Below are 16,440 nucleotides of genomic sequence, written 5' to 3' on the forward strand. Positions count from 1 at the left end.
ATGACAGTGTGTGAGTGCGCCGGACGCTAGAATACACTCAACCTGAGGTCATCTGAGCACCACGCCCAGCACCGAGCCGCTGCGGTCACACACCACCAAAATGAAAGATGCCGATTTATCTTTATATTCTGTCCACGCTTTGTGGTTCAAGTCTTGCTCGGCATCCGTCTCTGCTGACGACAACACACAGTAAAGCTGCAGCAAGGTTTTAGAAGAGAGATTTATTCAATAAAACAGTAACACACACGATCCGGCCTCAATTAAGTTTAATAACCAAAAACTAAACGGAAGATGGTGACATCCAGGTAACAGGAGAGCACAGCAGCCGTGTGAAGTCCACATGTTAGTGTTCAGGAACCACGTCTATCCTCTAGGCACTTGGTCAAGGATGTTCCCGTCTGGTAACATGGTCCCATCTACAGGTAGACACCTAGTTAGCTGTGATGGTGGCGGACAGGTTTGTTCAGTGATGTAGAGGAGGACGAGTTCTCGATCTGTGTCACCTGTGAACGAGAAAAGCAGCAAATGCTGTTTACAGTAGTGGTTGAGTTCTGGGTCTGTGTGCAGTAGTTGTGGATCTCACGACTTCAGTTTTGCTTGTGACTTTGTCCCAACTGTCTAGTAACCATAACAGCCAAAAATATTTGGAATTACACTGAAGTGCAAATAAACCGAAACTGGAGTCTGCACCCATGCAGCATGAATCTGGCAACTCAGCCCTGGTCTTACCAGAAACATTAAAGAGCACTGATACTGTACAGTTTCTGAACACATCTGAGGTATAAGAGAATGTATCAGTCTGTACTTGATGCTAGAAACCCAACAGTATCATAACTCATATGTGCATTTCTAATCCCTTTAAATGATCAGCGTAATCAAAACTTTGAAAAACCTTTCACACACAATCTACTCCATGCCTTCTATCATCTGACTGATAGTTTAAAGTTCTTTAGCAAGTGAAAGGTCTAATTTTAGTCTAATTGCTGTATGTGTCTTTTTGCTCTGAAATCTTTGCTGATTTTTTATAAAATAAACGTACTGCAAGAATAGCTGTGATTTTATTAGAAATATTTCCTACTGGACTGAAACAGCTTGGCTTACTTGATTATCCAGACAACATTTATTTAAGAAAAATCAGTGAGTCTCAAATCTGATCATCAGGGTTCTGAGGAACATTTATTTGATCATCTCTCAATCATCATATGTGTGCTGCATTACATAAGTTTTGATCATTTAAATATCGTAGTACTAAGACATGTTATTGGGAGATAAATATCAGCATCTGCTCCAAACTGCTTATTTTTGCTCATTTCTCTGAATGAATTGAGTTCCTCACTATATCATAATATATGAGCCATAAATTCCCGATGCACGAAATATTATACAAAAAAAAAATTTGAAAGAAAATACATATGCAATTTTTTTTTTTTTTTTTTAAAGAACCAGTTTAACTCCTTCCCTGCCAATAATGGAATTTTCCAGCTTTTTGTGTTTTCTCTGTTATACGGTAGGGGGCGCTATTATGCATCTTCTGAAAGATTACTGAACGCCTGGATCAGAACTCAGCATAAGCAGCATAAATAAGCGATTGCATATTACTGAGCAAGATGCATATATTAAATACCCTGATCATCAAACACCTGCCTATCTTTACGGAATGAAATGACGATCCAGAAAGTGGTACAGGAACATGAAGTTTTGGATGTGTTGATTGAAATGATTGACTCCATCAATGTTTTGATCATCTTTCTGAATCTGATCCAGATATAGTCTTTTGCAGAAACACTATTTTCTCAGCTTTTTGTTCAAAAATGTTCCTTTTTTCTTCAAACTTACCCACATTCAAGTGTTGATTAAAAAAAAAAAAAATGCAGGAAGGCTCTGTTCATTGCTTTGGCATAATGAATATTCAGATATTTATACAACGATATATTCTGAGTGCCATTAAACTTTTGTGAAAATGATCAAAAATGCTGGCAAGGTTTATATATATAAAAAAAAAAGCAAGCAAGGAAAGAGTTAAAATGTTCCATTTTAAATAAAAGCAGTAGTATTTCATATGTCAGGCTCTACAGGGTTAAATAATAATGGTACATTAAAAAACAAACCTACCTTTGCTTTAGTAATTGATCATACGCTTGACCGCCTCGAAGCACTTCCACTTGTCAGGGATGTAGAAGGGCTCAAAGATGTGAGGGAAGGGCGTATCATACCCACAAACCCTGCTGATGGGAGCCTCCAAGTTAAGGAAACACTCCTCCTGCAAAGAACACAGTCAGCTCCATTAACACTGTACCATACAAAGAAATGCTCTTTTCAGAACCTATACAAAAGGGTGTCAATACTTATGAAATCGTTTATTTTCACATCGTAGAGATCTGATTTGACTGTGACATCACAGAAATTGAAATTCTATTCCACAAAAAACTCAGATGCCTCAAAAAGTTCATAAAGAGATCATGAAATTCAAACAATCACTCTTTACGCATATGGTGAAGAGCTTTCATTTAAGGCTTTTATTCACATATACACCTTGACCAATGCACACACATATAGAGCTCATCAAACATGCTAGTTTGATGTGAAAGAACCAAAATATTGATTAAACCACTTGATTAAATGTCTTTTTTTATCTTGAAGCTTTAAAGTTGTGGAATACTAGATTTTTCAATGGAAGGTTTCATAAAAAATAACTGTATTTGTGTTTTCATTTGTGTACTGAAATAATTGCGGGAAGCTTAATGGTGGTGATGTTGAGGTCATGTGACTTTAGCGTATTTTGTTCTGTAGTCTAGCTCAGCATTTCACTTCTGGTGATTTTATCTAGGCTTCCAAACCAACTTTGTGTTCATTTGTGAAGACTATCTTCTAAGACTTTTGTTGGCCACAAGAGTTTATTTTCTGCAATAATCCAAAGCCAGTGGAAAAATCCTACTGGGTTTTGGTCGAGGGAAGATTTAACCAGACATAGCCAAAGCTGAACCAAAGAACATGACCTGAATATGGAGGAACAAGAAATGAATTACAGTGTCCAAATCAAAAACAACACGAGCAACAGCAACGAATGGAAAAATCTGATGGAGTTTTGTCCTCAGTCGTGACCCCAAAAAGCAGTTGGTTTCTATTTAGGCTTCTATTGCAGATTTTGGAGGACTGTAAAGAAAGTATCAAGCCCCAAATGGAAGCTGAACAAACCTGAGAGCCAAACGACAGAAGACTAAAAACACTACACTTATTTGCACAGAACCTTGTGTGTCTAATGTTGCAGTGCAGAGCCTAATGTTTCCCCTCAAACAAAGCCAACACTGAAATCTACTGTCTGTGAAGACACCAACTCCAAATCCGAACACGGAAAACGCATGAGCCATGCATGAAACATGTCACATTTGGGCGAACTCCTTCGTCTGCTGGCGTTTTCTGAAGTGGCTACAAAAGAGCGTCAAGCTTCATTAAAAAGGGCTTTGTGCTTGCCTCACATGACGGCCTGTTTAAACACAAAAATGTGTTTTGGATTTGCATCGGGAGGCAGTTCCAGCTCTGAGGAGAGATGTCAGGAAAGGCTCTGCAGGTCCTGGATGCTCGAGTCCGGTCCGGTCCAGTCCGGTCTCAACCAGCCTGGCATCCTGCTGCTCCGCTACACATAATCACCGCTTTGGGATTTGATGTGGCACGACCAACCTAGTGCTTCTGCTGCTCAGAAATAGTTTTATCTACACGGGATGAATCTGAATCTGAAGCGTGTGGTTTGTAATGACTGGAAATGGACTCCAGGAAAGGACACGTCAGGACATCGGCTGATAGACAGCTGTTAAAATTAGATGCAAAACGTTCGTCCGCTTCAGTTCGCTCTCTACTCCAACACGTTTGTGCAATGCAGGAGAACAATGTGCTCTCAAACTTTTTGGCATTTATGTTTGTTCACTCATGTTTTCCATCCTCTCTTCCACCATCATGGCTAGGATATTAGAGCAGCATATAACTAGTTTAGTAGTGGCCCACGAAGGTAAACATACAGCAAACCAATCTACAACCAGCTAGAGCAAGGCATCACAAAATGTGTTATATTTTAGCGGTTAAAACACATTTGGCGGCCTGAATCACCACAATACATATTTAGTAAATTACCCTCAGTTTTATAGATGTGGGGTAATTTGGGATCATTCTTTTTTTTATTTATTTTTTGTCCTAAAGTGGAGGAGTACACCTGCCAACCTGGATCACGAGAAGAATAGAAACCTCTAAATACTCTTACTGGAAAATCAGGAGAAGTGCAGCCAATGCATGTGCACTGCAAACACGACCGGATTACTTCAGCTTCAAAAACATATGAGAAGAGCATCATTATATCATTAACTTGTCAGTGTAATGATAACTGGACAGTTCAAATTAAAAACAGGAGTTAAATGCTACGAGCTTTCTAAATTTGTTATAGGATGTGAGGATTCATATATTTGTACATCTGTCTTAAGTGTCTAAATACTTGTTAGGGCCACTGTACACATATGGATGTCATAAAAAATACAGTAAAAACAGTTATATTGTGAAATATTATTACAATTTAATATAACCGTTTTCTATTTGAAAAAACATAAAAAATGTAATTTATTCCTGTGATCAAAGCTGAATTTTCAGCATCAGTGCCATATGCTCCTTCAAAAATCATTCTAATATGCCGATTTGCTGCTCAAGAAACATTTCTGATATTATATCAATGCTGAATGTTTTATGGAAACTGATGCATTTATTTTTTTGCGATTCTTTGAATAATAGAAAGTTCAAAAGAACAGCCTTTATTTGAAATAGAACATTACAAATGTCTTTTACTGTCACTTTTGATCAATACATCTCTGCATTAAAGTAAAAAAAATAAAACCTCAAACTTTTGCATGGTAAACATACACATGCATCTATAAATATATATGTATTTATGTACACTGCCTCACAAACACAAATGTTTGGCTTTCAGAGTGGAAACAGCAACAGCCGCAGATTAGAGAGTATTCAAAGACTAGCGTGACACGGAAATGCCAATATTACCGACCGTGAGAGCCAAAAAAAGGCAATTGTGAAGTGCATATTTGAGCCCAAAGCCATATGAGGTCAGACACTCTCAAACACTAACATACTCTGAAGAAACACTCAGAGATTCACAGTCAAAGACAGCAGAAAATCCACTGACATGAGGTTCAGTGCCAATGAGTTTATCATGTTTCCCGTATCATGCCACATGAAATACAAGTCAATATCAATGAGGCTGTTTATGACCTGTCATTACTGATAAAATACTGTAACTTCCTGTCTGTTAACTGGAGCACTAGAAGCAGTAAATCTTCTGCAGGAGTCACACTGTTACAGAAGCTCCTCTGAGTCACTCAGATCCTTCGGTTCCCTTTAAAAGCTGCACATGACACACCGATATGAAACGCTGATCTCAAAGCCCATTTTTAGACAATCATTTCGAACTTGATGCTATTTTTCGCTTGATAACCGGGTCAGCGTTAGAGCATGTCAGGAGACTTCACAACTCAGACATTCAGAATCAGAAATGATTTGTTATGTCTGCCTTTTAAATCACATTCCCTGAATATGAGCTGAAGCAGCCATCAGAATGCAGAACTGTAAAATGAATTTAACGAAGCTGAATTAAAAATGGAAGAAAGAAATTCATTTCATTATATATACACATACACCCACAAACATTTAATTAACTTTCATTAGCTCCTATTAACTCTGATTTTGCTGTCCATATGTTTTGCTTTATTCATGTGGAAGTAGTATGTTAGTTACTTTACATGAACAATGTGTTGTATTCAATATAATACAGAATAAATAGGCATAAAAAAGAACATTTAAAAAGCGTTATTGTTGCAATGTAACTGATACATTTTCATCTGTGACATCTAATTAGAAATGATTATTAAAGAAAATAAATAAAATGCTTCAGTTATTGATTGGATGTTGAGATGTGGGCGTGGCACTTACTGAATTCAAGCTATGCAGCTGATTGTAAGAAAAGGGCGGGGTTTAAGTAGATTAAATGACTGGAGGAGTCATCATTCGCAGGAAAATCATTTTCATGAAACATTTCGAGGTCTTAGAATTTAAACGAATTAAACATATGCATGGATCAATCATTCACAAGATCATCAATAACATTCAGAAAAAGAGCATTTATTTATGATTTAGAAATAGGATGGGTTTTAAAGCTAATGAAACTCGTCTTCTGTGTGAATTGCAATTCAGGAAATTCTTCCTGTTACTCCGATTCAAATCCTGTGTGTTCATTCACTTTCAAATGAATTCAAATCCACACCGATGATATGGAAAGAGCCAAATCAACCCTTCTGAAGACACACGTGATCGGATGCTGTCTGAAACATGCTTGCATCATAAATGCACTCTACACTAGAGGAGAACACTAGTCACAAACCTCTTCACACCTCTCTCTCTCTCACACACACACACACACACACACACACACACACACGCTTACATTCCAGAGGAATCTGGCTGCTTTATTCATACACACAGAGCGAGACAGATGATATTGAATATAATTCCAACTATTCCATGGAGTTGTCCAGGAACACAGAGATCAATGTGAAAAATATCCCCGTTCCAGATCCTGCTCCAGGAATAACAGTGCGCTGTCACAGTCTCAGCTTCTGTTAGATCCTCTGCTCACTGATTTCAGCTTCTCTGCTGTATGACTGTGTCTCTACTGTGATAGAATAACACATCTAGACTTTTATCATTTCTGCAGAAATCCTGAGTGGTGTTTGCCTCTGAAAAGCTGTTGAGGGCATCTAGCAGGATGTTACGATGCACTTACCCTTTCTAGGGTGTTTGGGGTGATTTTTAACACCTAACCTATGCGTTTGCTAAGTTGTTGCTATGTAAAAATTGCATTTTAGCAAGAGAGAGAAAAAGTGTTCAAGTGTGTAAGTCTCAAGTCACATCGGTGTATAGGTTGCATTTTATTATACTTAAAAATTATGCAAAATACCATAAGATTGTATTGTAAAAAAAAAAAAAAAAAATTAAACATTACTAAGGCAGCACCATGTGTATCTTTTGCAAAGAATCCTTAAAACACTTTATAAAGCTCAGTGAAATGTTGGTATTGTGACAACACTAGACTGCAGAAATGGGATGTGTGTTATTCTGAGCCCTGGGCGTTCAGGTGAAGGGCAGATACGTTAGCCGCCGTTATCGCAGACGTCAGTAGCTTGACCACAGCTCAGGCTAAAAGCCTTTTTTAGCATCTTTTCTGTTCAATGCCATTATCTGTGCACATCCGGCTGACTCACCAGCGCCCAGCGTGTCCACCCCTGCTCACAGGTGCTTTAACAAACTCTGACGTCAATGGAAACGTGACTGAGGTTTGTGTTTAAAGGACGGCCCTGCATCTATGCATGGACCAATCTCTCGAGGAAATTTCCACCATCAGCACGAGCTCGCCGAGGCTCGAGACGCTCATGAATCTGAACAAGACCGTTCAAAAGCTTGAGGTCAGCATGCACTTGAACTCAGCAAGGATGCATTAAATCGATCAAAAGTGAGAATAAAGACATCTATCTATAATAGATTTCGATTTTAAATGAATGCTGTTCTTTTCAACTTTCAATTCAAAGAATACTTTATGCAAAACTATAACGGTTTTTAGAAGTAATAATATTAAGAAATGATTTTGAAACACTTCGACTCTCAGTTTGAATCCAAAAAATAAGGCAGACTGCCCCTCGACTAACTACTAGTCCTTAAGAAAGTCTGCTTCTGAATTTCAAGGATTCAAAGAAAGGACTTACGTTGTTGTGAAGTTACCTGGAAAAAACTAACTAGGAAGGACAAGAGGACACAAAACACATCTTTGTGAGAACTGAGACGTGATGCAATCTTGTTGCTCAACTGAGCACATTATAAATAGTGGGCAAAATACAATATTAATAATTTGATGCATCCTTGATATCAAGAGCACATCCAGAGATTTTTATATGCCTGAGTAGTAGTACACGTAGACGGAGTACAAGAACACACAGATTCCTTACTGGCTTATAGCATAGTTTTGTTTTAGTGTGGGTAGGTTTATTTTATTAAACTAGCCACAGGTCTACAATAAAATGCACAATTTTTATTCTTAAAGCCCAAAGATTATTTAGTTATAGTGTCAAAATGCAGAAAATGAACAGTAATGAGATGCAATCTGTAAAGCATGACATCCACAAGAGTATTGATTTCCATCTGATCGTCACCTGAACCGTAGAGCTGATCTCAGCTGCGAATCCTCCGGTGACCGGAGCCTCATGACTGATGAGCAGCCGCCCCGTCTTCACCACCGACTGGAAGAGACAGGACATCAGATCAAAGAGAGACATGGAAACATGCACAAGCCTCAATATTTTATCTTTACTAGGCAATATTGTAATTCTGGCTCTGAATTCCAGCCCCTGTAACCAAAAACTAAATATGAAATCAAAATTTAGCATTTTTACAACCCTGAATTTTTCACATTTCATACCAAACAGGCTGAATTGGGCGTGACTGCAGCACATTGTAAAGTAAAGTACACACATTCATCAAAGTTTTTTTTTTTTTTTTCACAAATCACAAATTAAGTAACTCAGCCAAAAACGACAGCTTTGGGAATGTTCTACTCTATGATGTAATAGTGTGGATAAGCACCGCCTCTACAGAAGATCATCAACGCTTGCTTCTACAGCGCTGCCTGTTTAGCCCCGCCCACCAATTCACACATGTAGTGTTTACAAGAGGCGAACACGCAGGTCTACGCAGAAACTGATGCTCTGAAGACAACAAGAACAACAAGGAAAAACAGTCTTTGCATTGCCTTCCTTCTGATCCCAATGTCAGGAAAGAGTGGATGAACTTTATTTTTAAAGCAGTTTTTATTACATGATCACTACTGCTGTGTCTGTTAAACAGATGGTTTGATATGAGTATTTATGCAGTTTTAACCTGGGCATTAACTTCCGCGTCTACAATGCTCCAAGCCTTTTCAAACAGCGTCCTGATGAGGAGGGCTAAAACAGGACAGAAAATAGCTTATTACTTCAAAATTATGTTTTTTGATGTAAACATCTTCATACCATTACAAGTGGACCTCAGAGAACAGTGCAGAATAAAAAGCTGAGGCAGTTCATGACCCCTTTAAAGGGGACTCAGGAATCATTGTCCTACATACAAGGTTTCTTATATCTTCTTCGATAAATGTCTCTATTTTTTATATTACATGGCCAGACACTTTCCCAACAGACCTTGTAGGTAGAGGCACATATTTTCAGTGAGCCTGGGGATGAAGGAGACGTTGCTCCCCAGGCCACGACCCAAGACGGAGCGAGTACAAGCTACTTTGTGTTTCACAAATGTGCTTAAAAAAAAAAAAAAATGGTCAAAATGTCCGTATTGGCACGTTTTAATTTAAATGCAGTTAGTTTCATTTTGTTAACATAAACAGTCGTGAAAGTAATCAAATGTTTGACATTATATTAGATCAGTGCATTTGGTCTTAAAGTGACAGCAGCCAATAAACCTGCTGTTAATAAAAAAACAAAATAATCCTTCACTGCTCTTCTATTTTCTTCTTTTTTTATTGTATTACTGACAGAGAAACTGCTCTGGAAGGGTCAAGGGTCATTGTGGGGTTTTTATTAACACTCTGACAGAGGCCTCCTGGTTTGTCAGGGCTCTCTGGAGTCATCTTTGGGTTGGTGTGTTTGAGAGTAAATATCTAGTGAACCAAAGGTTGTAGGTTTAAAGAACTGAAACCCTGTGTGACTACCACTGCGTCCTTCCTTCAGATAAAGCTTCTCTATTAGCATTACTGGTTCTTTGAATAACTTTCACCATCAGTGGAGTCCAAAAGGTTATTTATAGTGAAAAAAGGTTCATTTGGCAAAGAAAAACCTCTGTGGAACCTGTATTTGAGTGCTGAGTAAAACACTGCCTGCGGTTACTCTGGACTTGACAGTTAAACGAAGAATAATGAATGATTTAATAATAATTCCACACCTCATAACCAAGTTGGTGTTATGTCAGAAACTGCTTCTGATGCCTCAGATGCCAGCGGACTGAGACGGGCACAGCGGCAGAATCTGGAGACTGTGTGCTAACACGGGTGTGAGATTTCAATAAGACAGCAAGTATGCAGGGGTGTGACCGGACAGAGGCATTTTCCTACGGCTGTCCCACACTGCACACCTTTTATTGCTATTAACCAGGTCTGTCGGATTGACGTATAAATGTCTTTTAAGACAGACCTGGCGAGGAAATACAGTGACTAGATTCAGACCATGAACATATTTGTCTGAAGTATATTAATGCACAACACGTGGCCAACACACTGCAGGTGATCTGTTTGCTGAACATATTTAACTTGCATTAGTGAGGCAGTAACAAACCTCAGGACTCGAGGGGGTGATAGACTTTCCTCTTAAACCAGATGTACTTCAGGCAGACAGATACAAACATGTCGAGGGTTTAATGATCTTGCTCAGCACGATTCTTTAAACTGTTGCTATGTCATGCAAAAATGGAGAAAACTGACCAGAAAAAGATACTGTCACAGTCATGGACTTTCTGTTCCTTTTCTGTTATCCCTATTTGGTCATGTTCCGTTCCATTCCTCGTTTTGTTAATTGATTACTCCCCACCTGTTTCCACTCCTCTGATTACTTTCCTTGTGTTTAAAAACCCTGTCTGTTCAGTTCCTTTTTGTCCGCTATTGTTAATGTTTGATGTTGAATGTTCGATTATTGGGATTTGTGTTTGGATGTGCCCTTTTCTCCTGGGAATCATTAAAAGAACTCTTTATATATATCTTCTTCCTCGTGCGCTTTACTTAGCACACCAACGCGTGTGACAGAATAGCCGACCGAAACAGTTTAGCGGCGTTTTTTCTTTTCGTGTTTTTTTTTTTTGTTGGTTTTGCCCCCTCTCGGAATGGAGATCCCTGGCGTCCGACTCCTATGCCTGGAGCAACTGGACCGTTCGCTGGAGGACCATACCAGGGACTTTTTCGATCTGGCGTGCCTTACAGACTTCCCGGACCGCGCGTTTTTAGTGCGTTTTACTATGCTGGCCTGAGCGAGCGGTGTAAGGCACGCCTCCCAGCGAACGGTCCCCGAGAGAGGATTTCGCCGCGTTCGTGGAGTGGGTGCTGGAGCAAAACGGAGCTCCGTTCACCGTCTGCCCCGCTGAGGAGGAGATCTCCAGCCCCACTCCCGACCCAGAGACCAGCCAGCCATCACCCCACTGCACGGAACTAGAGACCGCCGCAGCCGCAGAGCCCGAGCCTATTGTCGACAGGGAGGAGGAACTCGAGAGTGCGACTGACCAGGTGTGTGAGCCGGCAACCCCGTGCGTCGTGGGACGATTGGTGGAGATCGAGGGCGTGGAGGAGCGCCCCGCCCACACTCCTGCGACTGAGGGTGAGCTGCATGTGGTTTCTGGGAAGTATACAGAAGAAATTATGGATCTAATAGACTGGTTTGGGGAGGTTATTCCCGATCCTTCTGTTCCTTCGCTGGTTCTGTCCAGCCCTGATCCTTCTGTGTTCCCTCCCATCCTCCCTCTCCCGCCTCCTCTTCGACCTGTCAGTTCCTCTGCTCCTCTTCCGCTGGTTCCGCCCAGCCCTGATTCTTCTGTTTCTCCGCTGGTTCCGCCCAGCCTCGACCCTTCTGTTTCTCCGCTGGTTCCGCCCAGCCTCGACCCTTCTGTTTCTCCGCTGGTTCCGTCCAGCTCTGACCCTCCTGTTTCTCCGCTGGTTCCGCCCAGCCTCGATCCTTCTGTTTTTCCGCTGGTTCCGTCCAGCTCTGACCCTCCTGTTTCTCCGCTGGTTCCGCCCAGCCTCGATCCTTCTGTTTCTCCGCTGGTTCCGTCCAGCCCTGATCCTCCTGTTTCTCCGCTGGTTCCGCCCAGCCCTGACAATCCTGTGTTCCCTCCCAACCTCCCTCTCCCGCCTCCTCCTAGACATGTCAGCTCCTCTGCTCCTCTTCCGCTGGTTCCGTCCAGCCCTGACCCTCCTGTTTCTCCGCTGGTTCCACCCAGCCCTGACCCTCCTGTTTCTCCGCTGGTTCCGCCCAGCTCAGATTCTCCTGTGTTTCCTCCCATCCTCCCCTCTCTCATCTCGTCCTAGACCAGCCAGTTCCTCGACCTCATCCCCGCTGGTGCCAGTCAGTCCCGCAGCTCACCCTCAGTCCGCGCCATCTGGGCGCGGAGTTTCGCCGCAGGACTTCCAGTCACCACCTCCACCTGGGAGTGTGGATTCCCTGCCTCCGCCTCCAGCCTCCGAGTCCTGGACTCCTCCTCGGTCCTTCGACCCGGCGGCTCCGCCTTGGCTCCTAGCTCCCTCGTCTCCACCGTGGCCCGGCATCCCACCTGCTCCACCGGGCTCCCTCGTCCCTCCGGCTCCACCTTGGTCAGTCGTCGACCATCCGCCGCCTCGGGACTCCATTCCTCTGGCTTCGCCTCGTCGCTCCATCCCTCCGGCTCTGTCAGGCTCCTCCTTCCCTTCGGCTCCTCCTCCATCCTCAGTCACTCCGGCTCCGCAGCGGTCTTCCGGTGCCCCCGCCTCCGCCTTGGTCGCCTGAGCCTTCTGCTCCGCCTTGGCCCTTCGGATCCTCGGGGTCACCCTGGCTCTGCGGTTGCTCGGCTCCGTCTTGGACTCCTCTACCATCGGCTCAGTCTCCGTCAGTCGGCCCCCTGGTGTTGTCGGCCCCTCCTCCACCATGGCTCCTCCCACCGTCGACTCCACCATGGGCCGCTTTCCTGGCTGGCCTCTGGATATCCATCTGGCTCCTACTGCTCCGGGCTCCTCCATGGCTCCTCCCTCCATCCACTCCACCCTGGTACCATGCTCCATGCTCCTTCTCCATTGCCTGCCCCTTGCCTGCCCCACGCCCACCTCCTGAACCCCCACCCTCCCTCCGCTGGACTATCTCTTTCGGTGCGAGGACGCACCGGTTCCGGGAGGGGGCGAACTGTCACAGTCATGGACTTTCTGTTCCTTTTTCTGTTATCCCTATTTGGTCATGTTCCGTTCCATTCCTCGTTTTGTTAATTGATTACTCCCCACCTGTTTCCACTCCCCTCATTACTTTCCTTGTGTTTAAAAACCCTGTCTGTTCAGTTCCTTTTTGTTCCGCTATTAAGGTTTAATGTTTGATGTTGAATGTTCGATTATTGGGATTTGTGTTTGGATGTGCCCTTTTCTCCTGGGAATCATTAAAAGAACTCTTTATATATACCTTCTTCTTCGTGCGCTTTACTTAGCACACCAACTCGTGTGACAGATACAATATACAATAATGTTTACAACACGCATTCTTGTGGCAATGCTGATGAAGATAACGGTGTTGTGTTGTAAATCTCAATCTGTGTGTTTATATACTAGAATGTTTCAAACCTTGAAATAAACTAGCGTTCAAAGTTTGTGGTCAGTACAATTTCTTTCATGTTTTTTGACAGATGTCTATTCTTTTCACCAAGGCTGCATGTATTTGTTTGAAAATTACAGTAAGTCTTTTCTACTGTACTATATTTTAAAATGTGTTATTAAAATACTGAACACTACTGAATACTGAAACTAAACTGAACTTAAACTAAAATAAAAATGAATTAAACCTAAACAGTATAATTAAAAAAATGACAAACACATAAAATTAATGCAAATTAAATAAAATTAAAATGAAAACTGAAAATAAACACAAGTCAATTCAAAATATTAACCAAACTCTACAAGTCAATGCTCAAACTGCAGAAATGAAAGTAGTAATTACATTTTTTGGGCTGAAAAATCAAAAAAATGCAGCAATGCACTGGTGATGACACAGTAAGCAGGGTCTTACATATTGTGGCACAAATGAAATTTGACATCTTTACCCTTACTTAATAAAAAAGAAAAAAAAATTAAAAAGTGCAAGATTTTGTATGCATATTGCATAGTTGCTTAGAGTCAGTTGTTTTATTTGTGATAATAATGCAATGAAACACGCCAAATTGTGCGGTCATAATTTTTGGCCATGCTGTTATCCAAAGAAATTACCTATGAAATATGAATAACCTATGTTGTAGTCAATGTGACAAATTAGTGATTTTGTCACTAGATTTAGTGACTTCCAAAATCAAAATCAATTTCTTGGATAAACCTTCTCTACATTCCGAGACTCTCACATGACATGAAATGTAAATATAAATATAAATATAAATATAAATATAAATATAAATATAAATATAAATCAGTGAACTCACCTTTATAAGGTCATCTAGCAACATTAAGTGACCAGTTTTAGCTTCTTTAAACTGAAGTGTTTTTTTTCCCCCTTCATATTTTGATTAGGGTTGGGTACCGAAACCCAGTGCCAATATGGCATACCTATGTAACTGGTATGTACTAGAACCGAATCAGAACACAGATTCCTGTGCTTCATTTTGGTGCTTGCCTGAAATATTTGTCCTGGTTCTCCGAAATGGATGTAAGAAACATGAGCGTTGCTAGGCCATTTTTAGCAGGGCTATAGCGCCATAAACTGTACACAAATTCACGAACGGCTCAGAGTCAGTCCCCTTTAAGTTTCATATGAAAGTATTCATATGAAAACGGACTTCGTCTCTCCCAGTTTTTCAGCGCGCTCTTCAATCCGCAGGCGGCGGCGGCGCAGCGCAAGCGGACTCACACGGTGTGTGTTTACCGATAGACTGTTATGATATCTGTGCAGTTCTTTGTCATAAATATAGTTTACAAAAGGTCACGAGGGAGCAATCGGTTTCCAATCTACTGTAAAGTTTTCGCTCCGTTTACCTCTCATTACACCACAGATGTTTCCTCCAGTGAAAATCTAGCCCTTAACACATATGAACGCATACTTTAGAAAATGATCATGTTGCCATTTTCATTTTAAAATTTTTTATTTTATATAAAACATATTACAGTGCATGTGGCATACCATACAGTCATTCACAGAACTGATTACAGACAGTGACAGACAGCACTCAGTCAATTCATTCATTCAACTAAATATCAGAGTGACTGACAGAGAGACAGCAGAAACATTATGTGTGGTTTTGTATTAAATAGTGTTTTTAATTAAATAATGACCCAGATCATGAAACACATGTATTAGCCTTAGAGTAAGGGAAGCACAACTCTGGAAATGAGAGCATCCGAGGAGCGTGTGAATGCTAGGTATATTTATTTGTAATATTTTTAATGTTCTTTAAAGGGGACCTATTATGCAAAATTCACTTTCACATGTTGTTTGGACATAAACGTGTGTTGGCAGTGTGTACACAACCACCATATAATGATAAAAATCCACCCATTACCCATAATAAGCAGTGACCCCCCACTACCTGTTTTCAGCATTGCTGTTAATGTGATGTCACATTAGCCACAGGCCCAGCCCACGAAAGTTGACAGACACTGCCGTTCTAACTTAGAACCACCCTGAGCGAGTTCACAGCGAGTTGTCATTGCTGCACTGATGAGAAAGTCTCCCAAGCGCTTTAGGTGTTCTGTAGCTGTATGTATGAATCCACATTGCTCTCCATTTACTCCCGGAATCTGAGCCACTGAGGTGGATTAATTTTGTTTTTGAAGAAAATGCTCCCTCAACTCTACCAATATTCGTTTATGTCTGCGCGAATCATTTACACTGGACTGCTTTGTGAATGAGGGTCAGTATAAAGCAGGTTTTGCACAAAAGTTGCTCCTGAAGGATGAAGCAGTGCTAAAGAGCTTCTTGGCACTTTGTAGGCTAATGTTGCTAAAGCTACCAATGTCTGTCTGTTTACACTGATGCTGCCTCCATGTGCTACCAGAATGATCGTGAATAGGAAAGTGGGAGCTCATAATCACAAGTGGGGCTTATAAAGTTTGTACGGCACCATGAGTTATTTTTTATAGAGCCGTGTTCCCGTCTGTATAATCCATAAAGTGCATTTTTTATGCACAGTACAATCAGATGACTGACTTTTAAACCGAGTGCGTTTTCTGTAAAGATAACAGGCTTGTACTAATAGTGGAGTGTTTATTTGCAAAGGCTAGCACTGGTATTGCTGAAGCTTGAGCTCTTGAAGCTCCGCCCTCTTCCCCGGAGCACCAGCTCATTTGCATTTAAAGGGAAAGACACGAAAATGGTGCATTTTGGCTCATACCCTAAATGTGGCAATATAACAAGCTATAAAAAATGATCTGTAAGGTATTTTGAGTTAAAACTTCACATACACACTCTGGGGACATCACAGACTTATTTTACATCTTGTGAAAAGGGGCATAATAGGTCCCTTTTAATGTTATCCATCGTTTTTTGGGGGGAAGTGTTTGTCTCCTCCTTTTTGCTGCCTTCTTGTTACTCCTAACTAGTTAAGAAGACCTCTCCAGCTCTCTTAAATAATTTAGGAATTGCTATTCAATTGGCTATT

At 41.3% G+C, this 16,440-nt stretch overlaps 1 protein-coding gene across 1 annotated transcript in view; it reads right to left on the reverse strand.

Annotated features, from left to right (window-relative positions):
- Positions 1-202: 202 nt before the first annotated feature.
- bckdhb (branched chain keto acid dehydrogenase E1 subunit beta) overlaps positions 203-16,440 on the reverse strand; it is a 68,882-nt gene continuing 52,644 nt past the window's right edge. Inside the window, exons 9-11 of the mRNA XM_042740427.1 lie at positions 8,253-8,339; positions 2,113-2,260; positions 203-503 (exon numbers count right to left, since the gene is read on the reverse strand). Coding sequence (XP_042596361.1) covers positions 2,120-2,260; positions 8,253-8,339 — 228 coding nt within the window. The 3' untranslated portion in view covers positions 203-503; positions 2,113-2,119. The remainder of the gene's footprint in view (positions 504-2,112; positions 2,261-8,252; positions 8,340-16,440) is intronic.

The sequence above is a fragment of the Cyprinus carpio genome, chromosome B16 (genome assembly GCF_018340385.1).
Source record: "Cyprinus carpio isolate SPL01 chromosome B16, ASM1834038v1, whole genome shotgun sequence".
Classification (NCBI taxonomy): domain Eukaryota; kingdom Metazoa; phylum Chordata; class Actinopteri; order Cypriniformes; family Cyprinidae; genus Cyprinus; species Cyprinus carpio.